A 15,591-nucleotide genomic window follows, 5' to 3' on the forward strand; every position below is an offset into this window, starting at 1 on the left:
TGGAGTGCCTGTTTGAAATATAGTTGTAACTAGTGTGCCTCAACAATATTCCATGCATCGTAATTATTTTTTCTGATAATCCGGTATTTTTAATGATAATTTTTACATTATTACATCATTATTGTTATTGTTATTATTAACAATATTATTATGATGGTTGTAGCAACCCTAAATCTGAGTTGGGGGGGGGGGGGGGAATGCAATGCAGACAAACAGCTGCATACAGTGCGACCATTTCACTCACATTTGCCCATTCATTTTTGGACACATCACACACATACTGTACGTGTGCTGTCATAGCTCCACCTACATGCCTAATGGAGAACACCAGGAGAACACCAGGATGTGAATGGAGGGTGAATGTGAGGTATATCGTGTAAATAAGTTTTGATTGATCGCAAGACTACACTGTAAAAAAAATTATAATAATAAGTTACCAGAACTTAAAAATATTGAGTTCAGTTACTGTGCATTAAGGTTTTCAGTTTTCAATCCATAATAAGTTAACAGAAAAATAAGTACACAACCACATTATTTCAACCTAAGTTTTAAGAACACAAGTTGACTTGGTAATACTCACATTTTGAGTAAAAGAAAATGGCTTTTAACATGTGCAATGTTCAATGAAATAGAAAAATAAATAATAAAAATTGTTGATTAATCCCACTGGTCACAATGGTGACCGTAATAATGTTTTTGTTATAAGGCTCTGCAAATGTTACTGAATGATGTAGCAATGTATTTCCAGCTAAATTGAAATAATAAACAAATAAAGGGTCTCAATTAAATATGTGGTAGTAAAAAGAACCTGTGGGAGGATTTCAACAAGATAAATGCGACAACAGTGCAAAATATTTCACTATAATATTTCAGAGCAAAAAAAAAAAAAAAATTATATATATATATATATATATATATATATATATTTTTTTTTATTTTTTTTTTTACTGCTGCCCCCTGTGCCTATGCAAATGCCCCCGCGTGCCTAGGGTTGCCTACCCCTGGTCTAAAGTATAAGTATGTTTTTATCGTTTTCTACAGCTTTCTCCAGAACTTGATTTATAGCCCCAAATGCATTATATTGATGATCAAATACAGTTTGGTAGCGATCTGTGCCAGATAGAAAATTTCAACTGGAGGTACTTCTAGAAGTTACTACGTACGTATCATCTGATATTGACCGGATGAGCGGGGGGTCGTTTATAATTCCGTGGGCAACGTTATATCATTCGCGCCAAACATGGCAGCGGTAATACGAATACGTCTGTCTCAAAGAGTCCTGCATGTATAACAAATGCGCGTGTTGGTGAATTTATGACTGTGTGCCATTATTACTATCAATGTAATAATTGTGGAATATTACTATAATGAGCTGTATGTGTATGAACCAAGCATCCTTTGTGAAGCACTTTGGTTGACAAGTGTCATGTTTAAATGTGCTATATAAATAAATTTGATTGATTGATTGATTGATAGTGTGGGTCATATGGTCATCAGAGCAGTTTATATGGAACACGTTAGAAAATAACACTGGATCTTACCGTATCTTCCTCGCGCCGTTGGACGATCAGCTTGGAGTAGACAGTTTTCGATTATGGGATGTTGATCTGGATGAACCATTTCCAGGTTGTATAATACTATATACGTCCAAATAACGTTGTTTATTGAGTTAGGGCGAGCGATTGATTATCCAGTGTGTTGAGATGGAGTCCGGCTAACGATCGCGAGTGCCCGGACGAAATATGGATGAGCACTTCCTGTTTGGCGCGTCACTTCCTGTAGATGGCGCTCTTGAACCGTTAGACAGTTGAGTGGAGCTCACCAGTACATCTCATGTCTCCAGAGGAGAAATATGATTTCGATCACAGATTTTTGAAATATTGATATCAAAGACGAGTTACGGCGTCTTCGGCAGAATGAGCATGGCGAGCAAAGCAAAGACGAGTTACGGCGTTCCCAGCGATTAAAGTGTTAAGGGGATGCAGACCTGAGAAAGACGTTCGTCTTGTTTACATCAGGGTCCCCCATTTTCAATTCATATAGACATAGGGACATATAGGTATTTAGTACCGATACATTTGTGACAAACGGTATTCAAATTAGGGCTGGGCGATATAACGATAAATATCGCGATATATTTTAATAATCGATATCGAATATCGAAATTTAAAGAAAATCGAAAAATCGTTTTTTTTCTTTTCTTTTTTTTAATATATATATATATATATATATATATATAAAAAAAAGAAGAAAAAAAACGATTTCGATTTTTTTAATCCAATCCAATCCAACTTTATTTATAAAGCGCTTTAACAGCCACAGGGGCACAAAGTGCTGTACAGGGGGAGCATATTAAAAACTATTAGCAGCACTAAAAACAGAGATAAAAAACATTAGGTAAATATAGGCAGCAATACACATTTAAATATATCAGAGTACTTAAAAAAAAATATTTAAAAGCAAAGGACACAGTAACAAAACGATACAACAACAACACAGTAAGACAATAAGATCATAAAATCAACAAGCTACATGGTGTCGAAAGCCAGAGAGAAAAGGTGGGTCTTAAGGAGGCCTTTGAAACGGGGCAGTGATGAGGCCTGCCTAATCTGCAGTGGCAGCTCATTCCACATTTTGGGGGCGACAACGGAGAAAGCACGGTCCCCCCTGAGCTTCCGCCTAGTTGTAGGCACTACTAGGAGTAGCTGGTCAGCTGACCTGAGAGAGCGAGAAGGTGTATAGACCTGCAGCAGCTCAGAGAGGTAGGGTGGAGCAAGGTCATGAAGAGCTTTAAAAGCAAATAAAAGAATTTTAAAATGAATCCTAAAGTGCACTGGTAATATATATATTTTTTGTGACCTGCAACAGGGCAGTTTTAAAACCAGAGACAGTGGACAGACTTGTCTTTCTTGCCTGCAACTTAAAGTAATAGCTTTGCTTGTCCAAATGACAATACTGACCAAATTGAGATTTATTTTTCTCTTGTCCATTTATTTTGTTTGCTTTCTAATTTAAAATACAGTTTGAAACCGTCTGTACACAGTAGGCTATGTGTGCTAGCAGAACTAGACTCCAGTCACAAGTCACGGTGCACATGTGCGGTGGTTTGTCCACCAAAAAAGCGCCAAAAGATCAAAAATAAACTAGCAGAGCCAGAACTGTTCAACTCCCCTGGAGCCACAGCCAGCAGAGAAGCCGGTTTACTTTCGCTTTTAAACCAGCTGCAGCCTGAGAACTGGAGTGTGAGGGGATGTAACACTAAAGATGGCGGCAATGACAAAGAATTGCTGCAAAATAAACATACATATGTTGTTTAAAAAAAAATAATAATAATATATACTTATAACAATCCGATAATTATCGATATCGAGAAATATGATAACATTATCATATCGTTATCGCGATATGATTTTTTTCCATATCGCCCAGCCCTAATTCAAATATACAGTACTGTTACCCCTAGATCCTGACAGAGTATATACATACATATGATGGGGAGGGGACTGTACATTAGGAGGGGGTGGGTGGGTGGGAGAGAAATATACATACGGCGGGGAGGGAATATATACATGCGGTGGGGAGGAGACTGTCTATTAGGAGGTGGTGGGGGTTTTGGGCATTTACGGTGGCCAGTTTCAAATTGCAGCCTCCCGTAGGTGCTCCTTAAGAGCGGTTTTGAATGTGGGTAGGGATTCACATTCCTTTACAGCTTTGGGTAGGGCGTTCCACATTGATGTGGCATAATTGCGAAATGTGTTTAGTCCCTTGTTTGAGCCGAATCTGGGTTTAACATGATTTGTTGAGCTTCCTCTGGTGTAGTGGTTGTGGTATTCACTGACCTTTGGGAAGTATTTTGACACGTACATGGGTACCTTAGTCGTATAGTGTATCTTGTAGACCAGGCCCATTGCAAGTTGCTGTACTCTGTCGTCTACTCTAAGCCATCCTAGGTTGTCAAAGTGGGCAGGGGTGAGGTGGGTTCTGGGGGTAAGGTCAAGTAGTAGTCTGACCAGTTTGTTTTGTGATGTTTGTAATCTTGTTTTAAGCGCCTTTGAGGTGCTTTGGTACCATGAGGTGCATGCATAGTCGTAGTACCCTTGAATGAGTGCTCCTGCCAGAGTCTTCAGGGTATTCTTGTTTACCAGAGAGGAGATCCGGTACAAGAATCTAGTTCGTTGGTTGACTTTTTTTATTACATTGGATGCCATTTTGTCACAGGAAAGATTTGCCTCTAGGATGGAACCCAGGTAGGTAATTTCGTCTTTCCTTGTGACAATATTGTCACCCACTGTAACTGAGAAGCCGTCGGTCTTGCTGAGTTTGTTATTTGAACCGAAGAGAATGGACTCTGTTTTGCCCATGTGTAATGATAGTTTGTTATCAGCGAGCCATATGCAGATTTTGCCTAGTTCCGAGCTGAGGGTTTTCAACCTGCAACTTGTTCTTGTCAGAGACCAGCAGGGCTGAGTCGTCCGCAAACAGGAACAAGTTGCAGTCACAGGCTGACGACATGTCATTTGCATAAATTAGGTAGAGTAGCGGTCCTAGTATTGATTGATTGAAAAGTTTATTAACAGATTGCAGAATGGGTACAGTACAGTACAGCTCAATACATACAATTGTTAAGGGGATGCAGACCAGAGAAAGACTTTCGTCTTGTTTACATCAGGGTCCCCCATTTTCAATTCATCATAACATATATGACATACAGATAGACAGTACTGCTACATCTATACATTCATGACATATCAGATTTGCAAATACAGTACTGTTTGTGATACAAAAAGTGTCCAGAAAAAGTGTATATACATTTGACGTAGAAACTGTACATTGGAGGTTGGGTGGGTGGGGTGGGGTTGGGTGGGTGGGGGCTGTACATTGGAGGGGGGGGGTTGGGGTAGGGGGACACTGTACATTGGAATACTGACAAAGCCATACTTGGTAATTTACTGTACAACTGGGTTAAGACATTTGTAGGGGCCAGTTTCGAATTGCAGTCTCCCGTAGGTGTTCTTTGAGTGTTTTTGAAAGTGGGTAGTGATTCACATTCCTTTACAGCTTTGGGTAGGGCGTTCCACATTGATGTGGCATAATTGCGAAACGTGTTTAGTCCCTTGTTTGAGCCGAATCTGGGTTTAACATGATTTGTGGAGCTCCCTCTGGTGTTGTGATCGTGGTATTCACTGACCTTTGGGAAGTATTTTGACATGTACATGGGTACCTTGGTCGCATAGTGTATCTTGTAGACCAGGCCCATTGCAAGTTGCTGTACTCTGTCGTCTACTCTAAGCCATCCTAGGTTGTCAAAGTGGGCCGGGGTGAGGTGGGTTCTAGGAGTCAGGTCAAGCAGTAGTCTGACTAGCTTGTTTTGATGCTTCCTTGTGGAACACCACAGCTCACTGTGAGGGGGGGGATAGAGTACCGTTTACCTCTACCATCTGTTCTCTCCCCTCCAGGTAGGATTGCATCCAGCTCACTGATAAACTATCAAAACCAATTGCTTTTAGCTTGTCAATCAGAATGGAGTGTATGTCTATCTGTATGTCGTATGTGTCATATGATGAATTGAAAATGGGGGACCCTGATGGACATTTACATTTAGTCATTTAGCTGACGCTTTTATCCAAAGCGACTTACAAGTTCTGTACGACAAGACAGCAAGAAGGGTACAACTCTATCAGCTGAGTAACAATGTTCATCAATTGTTGCGTGTTATAGTGTAGGTTAGTACAGGGTTCGATTTATTTATTTTTTTTGATGGAAACAAGACGAAAGTCTTTCTCAGGTCTGCATCCTCTTAACAATTGTATGTATTGAGCTGTACTGTACCCATTCTGCAATCTGTTAATAAACTTTTCAATCAATCAATCAATCAATCAATCAAAGTGATTGACAGTGTCGAAGGCCTTTTGTAGGTCCAGCATGACCATGCCGCAGTATTTGCCCGCGTCCACCTCTTGCTTGATGCGGTCGTTCAAATAGAGGAGGCATGCGTCAGTGGAGTGAGACGTTCTGAAGCCAGATTGGAATTTGTAGATTCGATTTTTTTCCGGCAGGTACTTTTCGACCTGTTCGTAGACTATTTTCTCCATGACTTTCGAGATGGAGGTAAGAATAGAAACAGGGCGGTAGTTGCCTGGGTCTAATTTGCTGCCCTTTTTGTGCAGAGGGGTCACTCTCGCAATTTTGAAGTCCTTGGGGACGTGTCCCTGTTTTATAGAGAGGTTTATTATGTGTGTGATGACTGGGGTGATGGCGGCTGCTGAGTCTCTGAGGAATTTGGAGGGGATGTTGTCATGGCCAGTGGCCTTGTTAGGTTGGAGGGCGCTCAATTTTTTGAGTACCTCATCGGTTGTTACCATTTCAAGTTTGAAGTCGTCTTTGTGGACCCCTAGGTTTTTGTAGTATGCTACTATGTGTTCTACCCCATAATGCCCTGAGTGGGAGGGTAGTTTGTTTACCAGTGTTGTGGCTATGTTTGTGAAGAAGATGTCTAAGTAATTGGCTACATCCAGCTTGTCTGTGATGAGCGTGTTGTCCGTCTTTATGTTTATGTTTGAGAATCTGGTTTTAAGTTTTTTACTGCAGCCTAGTTGATTATTTAGTAATTTCCAAAGTTCGCAGGGTTTGTTTTTCTCAGTTTTGTCGTTGATGAAATTTCTTTTTGCGGTTTTGATCATGGTGTTTACGTCATTTCTTAGTCTGTTTCTTTGAGTTTTTTGTTCAACCACGTGGGCTTGGAGTTCACCGTTTGAGCTTTTGGAAAGCTTTGTCTGACTTTTATGAAGTTCAGAGCAGACGTAAAGACGTAAAGAAGACGTGTCCGGCCCATGGGGACATTAACATGTGTTGTCGGGCCTTACAAATAAATTTGATTTGATTCAATTTGCTCCTCCAATCACAACTGTTGCTTCAGGAAGCAACAGTTGTGATGGACGTAGGATCAAGAAAGAAAAGGGGGGGTGGCGCTTCATTGAATAACCGAACCAACCTAATGGTGTGAGGATCCTCTCATTGTCTCCGCTCCCGCTCAGGTTGTACTGAGAGTGCCTGATGAGGAGGATGTTGCGTGTGGCTTTAGGTTTGCCATTGTCCTGCTCTGAACTGGGGTCTTCAGCTACGCTCTCTTTCTGCTTCCCATTGGTCAGAGCGGATGGGTCCCTCCTGGACAGAGGGGTAAAAAAGAAGTGATGAGAATAAGTGCTGTTGTATCATTATGGTATATTGATTGATTGATTACAAATTTTATTAACAGATTGCAGAATGGGTACAATACAGTACAGCTCAATACACACAATTGTTAAAACTTTGAGTGCCAACGACGCTATATGTCGTTAGTTCATGCCGACCGTTGAATGCCAGCAACGCTATATTTCAATATGAATTGAAAATGGGGGACCCTGATGTAAACAAGACAAACGTCTTTCTCTGGTCTGCACCCCCTTAACAATTGTGTGTATTGAGCCGTACTGTATTGTACCCATTCTGCAATCTGTTAAATAAAGTTCTCATTCATTCATTCATTCATATAGCGTTTGTTTGTCGTTTTTTTTTTATTTATTAGAGATTTGAATTCATATTTCATCAATCTAGCCTCAGGTTAGTACAGCAACCTCTCTCTGAGCTCCATTGGAAAAATACCGCCCCTATCGTCTCTCCCTGTGTAACTGCACCCCATTGGATTAGACTGATATGGGGGGGGGAATCCAGTTTCCTCATTTTACTTATCCGGCAAGCCATCCGAAGAGATCGAAGTGATTGCCGAGCCGGAAAACAGCGTGGAATACATATTTCCAGTCAGGGACGTGCACAGGACTTTAGAGGGGCAGGTTCACAAAGGCTGAAAAGGGCACTATACCTGTGTGTGTTTTAACCGAGCGCACGCAACGCGCGACCCCGATTTTTAACGGCCCTTTTCAGGCTTTTTGGGGGGTTTTGGTGATCAAATATTGAATATTGAACTATAATAATCAGTGCAGGAGCTCACTTATCCTTGAAAGACACTTTTATCACTTACTTAAAAGGCCCATACATCTCTATAAATGTTCATGGGGGAGGGAATAAGTGCTTACCCCCAAGAAGTGCTGTATATTCTGTATTGTTTAATATAAATGCATTTTTTATTCCAATCCCGATTAGTATTCGAGATTCCCAAATCCCATCGGACTTGACTTCTTCGTGTCCCTCAATGAGTGTAATACCAGCATTCAACTGTATGCGCCACAGCGGTTTCCATCATCATCATCATCATCACCACCCACGCTTATGCATAAAATATAGGTCCGCGGAGAGGCACGCTGAGGAGGCCGTGCAAACTGCAATGGAATATGGGGCATCTCTCTCTCTCTTTACCTAATATTTTGATTCTATCCTGACATTTTTCAGTTGGAAGGGCAGTCTATATGTGTAACGGCAATTTTTTATTTTTTCCCCCAAAAAGGGCACTTTTTTTATGAGGCTCAAAAGGGCAGGTGCTCAAGCACCCCTTGGGCTCCATGTGTGCACGTGCCTGTTCCAGTACCCAGCACTGAATCAATAAACACGATCGATATTTGGAATGGCGATCAGGAATTGGAATAATCTTTTTTGAGAACATCTGATTTGAGGTAAGGAATCTATTTTACCAGTCTTAGGATAATCGGATCTGTTTTCACAGAGATATCAGCGCCCTATGTGTGTGTGTGTGTAGCTGATCAGGAAATGAGAATAGATTTTTCAGCCCGCTTCTCTAGCGTGCATAAGAGTACACATACACTATCGATAATCTAGCTGAAAACTATTCATAAATAGGCTGAAAAATGACAACATTTTTTGTGTATTCCAGAATATTCCAGTAAATGCCGTTTATCACGGAATCTCTATATTTTCCTGAAACTTTCAAGAAAACTAGGGCTTTTCAAAATGCTATAAAACGGAAATTAACTGATTAAAAAACAATCCGTTTCGACAATGTTGACTGCAAACAAGTCATTGATCAGCGACGGCCAGATTAGACACATAGCCATAATTTAAGATAATAGTATATGCGTTCACAACGCTATCATTGAAGTGGGTGAAGGCATTCAACGGGGGTAAGGCGCACCGCATTGCCGGTAATCAAAGTGTTAAGGGGATGCGTCTTGTTTACATCAGGGTCCCCCGTTTTCAATTCATCACAACATATATGACATACAGGTAGAGACACTAGACAGTACTGTTGCATCTAGACATTTATGACATACCAGATCTACAAAGTGTTCATGTAGGTAAACGTGTAAACCTAAATAATCTATAAACAGCTTTGACATGATCCAACCACTACAACGTAAAACACGTGGGAATATAAACACAAGGGAGACACTAGACACACACCACGTACTTGTCCCAATTGAAGTCCCAGGCGTGTCCCGTCGGTGTGGGTGTGTGGCTCCCCGCTGTGGCGGCGCTCCACGCCGGCTGCGCTGCCTGGAGGACGGCGAGTCTCCACCGGCCACCGGTCTGCTGCGGCCACCGGTCGGCGGCGCCGGCCACAAAGGCGAGGACCGCGGATCCTCCAGCGAACCCACACAGCAGTTTTAAAGTCGTCCTGTATGACATGATGATGATGCTGCTGCTGTGGAACCGCAGTTATGGGTTCGCGACCTGTCTCCGGAACAAACGTGTTAATAATAATAATAATAATAAGAGCTGAGCTCCTGGGACATACTGGAACTTGGAAGAGAGAAAGGGTTTCTTTCCGCAGCGGCGTTATTACCTGAGTCTTTGGTCAGTGAAACACAGTCTCTGGAGAAAGAATATCTGGCTGGCGACACTTTAATCGCAAGCTAATAATAGTTGTTTCAGTTACGCAGCTTAGAGTGCTGCTAACGTCAGCTAGCTACACTAACAAGTGGAGTAGGGTATATCTGCAGAGCCGCAAGCCCAACGTCTGGGCGGGGCCTCGTGGCTTGGACTGGACTAGGTTTGACTGTGCGTGGGCGGGGCTTGCGGCTCTGCAGATATCCCCTATTGAACAAGTGCGTGACACTGACTACGGCGTCCCATCTGGGTCAATAAGAGGAGTTGGCGAGTGCGTAAATCATGTCCAAGTCTGCCACTAGAGGGCGCGCATATCCCACGAATCATCACGATACATTATAGAACTAGACTAGCCCACTGTGTACGCTGTAAAAAAATATGTTTTTTTCCCCACAGGAAATTCACTGTTATTTTACAGATGACTTTTGTTTTTCTACTTTAAGTGTAAATACCATAATAAAAATACAGTAAATGACCCTTTATCAAAATATTATTAACCAAAGGTTGTAATCTGTAAATGTATTTGATTTTTACTGAAATTTGACAGTAATCATTTGGCAACCGTTGATGCCTAGACATTTACCGTTTTCTTGCAGCTTTTTTTTTTTTTTTTCTTACATTGCAGAGTAGAATTTTTACAAGTCCCTATAATAATCTCAATGAATGCGTTTTTTTTTTTTTTTTACTAAATCTTCATTGAAAAAATGTGTAGGTAGTGGTACACATTTGTGGTGCGTCCAACCAATGCAAAAAAAACATGCATATGAATTGACAAAAAGGCTTAAGATTATACAAATGAAAACGGATAAATGGGGTTCATTTAGAATGATAATAGATGCAATGCAGTCTTTATTATAATGAGCGTCCCTGGAGAAGAGAGGACACTACTTGCGAGGTTTGCACAGAGAGGCTCCACCTCAGTGACCTCACCACCAGTGGGCTGGGATCTCCAAGCTCGCCTCTCTCTCCGAGCCGCGTCTATCTTTAGATCTATATGCAGGGGGTTTAACGGGTAGTAGTAGCAACACGGATCGGGCTGAATCTCTTATAAATAACAGTAGACACACATTGCACACACCACACGGGATCTTTACACACACGCGACTCCAATTTGGAATAAATAATTGAGGAATGTGGAAATTACAGAATGCCCAACAACAACAGCGCTGGAAAGAGATTTAAACCCACCAGATACATCCCGGTGTCTACAGCTGCCACACTCCTTGTGGGATCGACAACTTTATTCTTCGTTTTCACGTAAGTTTGTTTTGCTCACATCATCATCGGGGCGCATGTATGCTATTTTTCATATTATGCGCCCACCACCACCGCGGAGGTGCGGGTCGAGTCTATTGCTGCTCAAAGTTGGGCATGACGATAGGAGGACTCGACTCACTTGCGTTTATTTAAGAATTACGGTGTATACCCCCCCCCCCCCCCCGTGAGGGTCAAGCTGTTGTTTAAATGTCGTTGTGCAATATCGGGGCCGATGCTGCCTTTGTCTCATGGGGATCTTTCTTGCTATATTAATATCTGCAGGGAAAACTTCACCCAAGCAACACCCCATCATGGCCATGATGCCATGCAAAGTATAGACGGTATTACCGTGCAGAGTCACCGACCGACTGCCGTAGGCCGCAGCAGCGACTGACTTTCTATTGAAGAAATGCTGCACAGTGCACTATGAATTGAAAATGGGGGACCCTGGTGTAAACAAGACACACGTCTTTCTCTGGTCTGGTCTGGTTGTGTGTATTGAGCCGTACTGTATTGTACCCATTCTGCAATCTGTTAAAGTTTTCATTCATTCATTCATTCATGCAGCCAGGGCAAGCCACTTGATGCAATTAAAGTGGTTACATGGTCCAGACAGGCGGGGGGCTGTTACTTATCACACACTGCTCCATCTGCACCCCCCACTGGATGTTTTAGGATGATTACTACCACCATCACAAGTCCAGCCTATAGTCCAGCCTATATCCAATTTAGTCCCCCCCCCCTCTCCTCCGTTGTAAGACATATTTTTGTCCACTGAATATTAATATGTTGGAATAGTTGTTTCCCCCCCATGCAGAATGATTTGCACCTCGACGATGACAACATATACCCACACACGCCTCAAACCACAAGTGTAAATAACATGTCACGTTCTATTTACAACAACCGGCCCACGAGCAAATGTTTCTAAAAAGTTTATCGCTGTATTAATTTATGTCGATCCCGACCACACACACACACGCACACACACTCCTAAACTGAGAGCACTGTGATGTCTGCTTACACCACATGACATGTCACTTGTCCTGCAGTGCTTGTGAGACTGTGCTTCTGATGATCAAATGCCTCCTTGCAGCAGGCATTATTGCTGTGAATCAATCACATGATCCAAGTGTTATCTGTTGTGCTGCTGACATTACTCAGTGGCTCTGTTTGTGGGGGGTTCGTTTTTGTTATTTCTTGGGACGGGGGAGACGAGAAACGATAGTGTGTTCTGAGTTCTTTCCATTGATTTAGGATCTGTCTGTCCTCTGGCCTGGACCTACTCGGGGGGAAAGACCGATACACGCTGGGTTTTATAGCATGGCTTTGTGCTCTTGAGTTAATTGCCAAGATTAAAGGAAAGTCTGTAGGCGGCTTGCCCTGCCAACCTGGACGGTGGCTTTACCTCCTGTGCAAGGCTTTGCATAAACCAAATGGTCTGATTTACAAAGGGCGAGAGGTCTTGAGGTATCGTCGTCATATTGAAATTGAAACCTGCGTTCGGATACAGCGTTCAGACATACAACAGAGGTCCGACTTGCGTGTCCTGTGGCGGTTTGCGTTGGGGTTGATGTCATCCCTCAGCAGATGGGGAGATGGTTCGGATTAGGACTTTACCCTGTTATTCTTTGAAGAATTGAGTCATGGATAATAAGTTCCTTGAACTTCCTTGGATCTGACGCGGCAGGCTATGTTAAACCACAGATATAGAATTAGAATATATTAGTACAGCATTATTTATAAACTGATCATAAACTGAGCTTTTAGTCATAGCGAGGCTTGTGACAATATTGTCCCGCCGTGAGCTATGTCAATAATAATAGGATCCCACTATTGTTATTGTAGGCCTTGACCCGGCGCTGTGTGGCTGTAGGACTTTCACCAGAGTGGCCTAATCCTGCCATGAACATAAAACTGAGTAGCTCAATCCATACATGGTAAATGGCTGCATTTATATATTGCTTTTATCCAAAGCACTTTACAATTTGTTCCTCACATTTGACCCATTCACTCACACATTCACACACCGACGGTGGAGGCAACCATCATGCAAGGTGCCAACCTGCTCATCAGTAGCAATTAGGGGTTAAGTGTCTTGCTCAAGGACACTTCGACACGCTGCCTGAGAGGAGGGGGAATCTAACCGAGAACCTCCGGATTACCAGACGACTGCTACCTCCCGAGCCACTGCGGACCTCCATGCCCATGGCCATTTGCCAAATGCATAACACCTCATACATAAACAAAATGTCAAGGCTGGCTGTTATTATTGTTGGCTGTCTGTGTGGATAATATATGGATGGATCTTTGGAAAGGCCATCAATTGATTTGATAGACCAGAACTGTGCTCAGCTGTTCTTAATATATGGCAATCAATTCTAAAAGAGTTTGTCAGTAAGTGGTGGCATTAAGAACCCAAATATCTGTGCAGTAAGGAGAGCTGGGGAGAGTATGAGAACTGACGTGACAGAAATCTAATCTCTAGCTTCCACATCTGTTTCCTCCCTTTCAGTATAGATCCATTGGATTGGATTTAATTCAGTGCCTTTAGACTCCATTGTTTCTCATTAGTGCTCAACCCACTGCCTTTGTGCGTTTCCCCTTTGTGCATTGTGTAATCTGGCCGGTGATCCATTTTCTTTGCCCGATAAGTGATAATGCAGTAAAATGATGTCAAAACCCTGAGGTTTTTGTTAATCTCAGATTTAATGTTATTCCAACACGCGAGCATTAGGGCTCAGGGATTATAGCCCTTCTGAGTGCTCTCTTCATGCCCTCCTGGCTGTGGTGTTTTGAAACATTGTGGTAATCTCCACAATATTAATTTGTAGTTTAAAAAAAAAAGCGTTAATTGAATGCACCCTGCGTTGATCCTAATCCACATCCGGAGTGTGATTATACTTACCGTAGCTGGCGGTCTTCTTCTTTGTGTTGTGGACTTGTGGTGGTGTTTAGTAAAAACCACTCAAGCGCCTGTTCACAGATTCCTTTCTCCACTTGGTATGAGTGTCCATTCAGGCCTGTTCCACTCTTGTCTTGTGACATGGACTTGTGTGTGAACAGGGGCTGTCCTTCTTAGTCGATAGGATTAATTCGATTCATTCATAGATTTGTCAATTACTAGTTGATTTCATCAACACATCTGTCACATTTGAGCTTTACACATGCAATAATGCAGAAGGATCTCTTTGAATCTAATGCTTACCAGAGATGTGCTTATCATCTTTTTCAGGAAAAAGCATAAAAATGTACTTAATTGAGTCATAAAATCTTGGTCGATTTAAAACTGGACGATTAGGCTAAATGACCATTCGGGAGCAGCACTAGTATTTGCCATCTGTCTTTGACAGTAGTTCAATTAATTGGTTGTCTGTTTTTTTTTGCTAATTCATCTGTTAAATCTATCAAATATACCACTCAGTGTAACAATTCATGATTATCTGACATACAGCAGCCACATTAGATAGATGTGTCTATCTAATGCTTTAACCCTTTCACTGCCACACGACAGAAGGTTAACCCTTTACTATCACACAACCGACGATGGAGCATCGCCGTCGGTTGTGTGATAGTAAAGGGCTAACCTTCTGTATTGTCACAGTGAAGGGGTTAACCGGCTGTTAACCATAGACGCACCAGAGAACACAGACTCTAGTCTGGAGCTGGGTCCATGCCACACGTTTTACATTTGAACAATGGCCCTCATGACCCCTACCCTTGGAATGCCATGTTGTCCATCCCCCCTCCCCTCCCCAGAGCCCCCACCACTCCTGAATAGCCTATAAAATATAGTACCCCCCCCCCCCCCCTCTCTTCAGAGCCCCCACCACTCTCCCCGGCAGGGTGTTCATGGCCAGAAAAGCGCTCTCCTCTCAGCCAGGCTTATTGATCCCTTAAATGTGTTTTGATAAATGTGTATTGTTAATAAATCTATGTTTATCATGAAGATCTGTAAGACAAAGCGGTGCTCGCAACTCATTAGTAGTTCCAAGGTGTTTATTTGACAAAAAGGCAGATGCAACGTTTCGACCCTTCCGGTCTTCTTCAAGCATGAAGACAACACAACACTGACATCTTTTTATACAGGAAGTGAACTAAATTGAATATCAGCCCCACCTGGTGATCAGGGGCGGTCCCAAGATTTGCATGATACATTCTATACATGATTAAGTAACAATTTCTTTTCATTTGACATTTTTTATTTTAAATTTTTTAGAAGATTTGAGAAATATCTATGTTAAACACAACATTAAGACATAATTTACAGATAGGCAGCAGTGTTAGTCACTGAAAACAAAAATGAAAAAACACAAACAAAAAACAAAGTCCATTGACTGTCTCCCTCTATAAGTTAAATTTACAAATAAGGTCTAATGTCAAAGTCCTCATTGAGTCCTGTTGGTGCCATCGTTTTAAGATAATGGATCCACCATACTTCTCTCCTCAGTAGGAGATTATCTATATCTCCCCCTCGTCTTGGAAGATGCACTCTCTCTATTCCAAGGTATCTTAATGATGAGATTGTGGTGTGCCCTTTTAAAATGTAAAGCTACT

The 15,591-nt window shown here is 42.1% G+C and overlaps 2 protein-coding genes across 3 annotated transcripts in view; one reads left to right on the top strand and one right to left on the bottom strand.

The window, feature by feature from the left end:
• Positions 1–9,862, bottom strand: part of pgam5 (PGAM family member 5, serine/threonine protein phosphatase, mitochondrial) — a 33,475-nt gene extending 23,613 nt beyond the window's left edge. For both annotated transcript variants that reach the window (XM_084307305.1, XM_084307304.1), the window contains exons 1-3: positions 9,734–9,862; positions 9,359–9,621; positions 6,992–7,164 (exon numbers count right to left, since the gene is read on the bottom strand). In XM_084307305.1, coding sequence (XP_084163431.1) covers positions 6,992–7,164; positions 9,359–9,576 — 391 coding nt within the window. In that variant the 5' untranslated portion in view covers positions 9,577–9,621; positions 9,734–9,862. The remainder of the gene's footprint in view (positions 1–6,991; positions 7,165–9,358; positions 9,622–9,733) is intronic.
• A 926-nt stretch (positions 9,863–10,788) lies between these two features.
• Positions 10,789–15,591, top strand: part of zdhhc8b (zDHHC palmitoyltransferase 8b) — a gene marked incomplete at its 3' end in the record, with an annotated part of 161,598 nt that continues 156,795 nt past the window's right edge. The window contains 1 exon segment of the mRNA XM_084338031.1: positions 10,789–11,034. Within this exon segment, the coding sequence (XP_084194157.1) occupies positions 10,925–11,034 (110 nt within the window). The 5' untranslated portion in view covers positions 10,789–10,924.

This window comes from Notolepis coatsorum (assembly GCF_963971535.1).
Source record: "Notolepis coatsorum genome assembly, chromosome: 2".
NCBI classification, from domain to species: Eukaryota; Metazoa; Chordata; class Actinopteri; order Aulopiformes; family Paralepididae; genus Notolepis; species Notolepis coatsorum.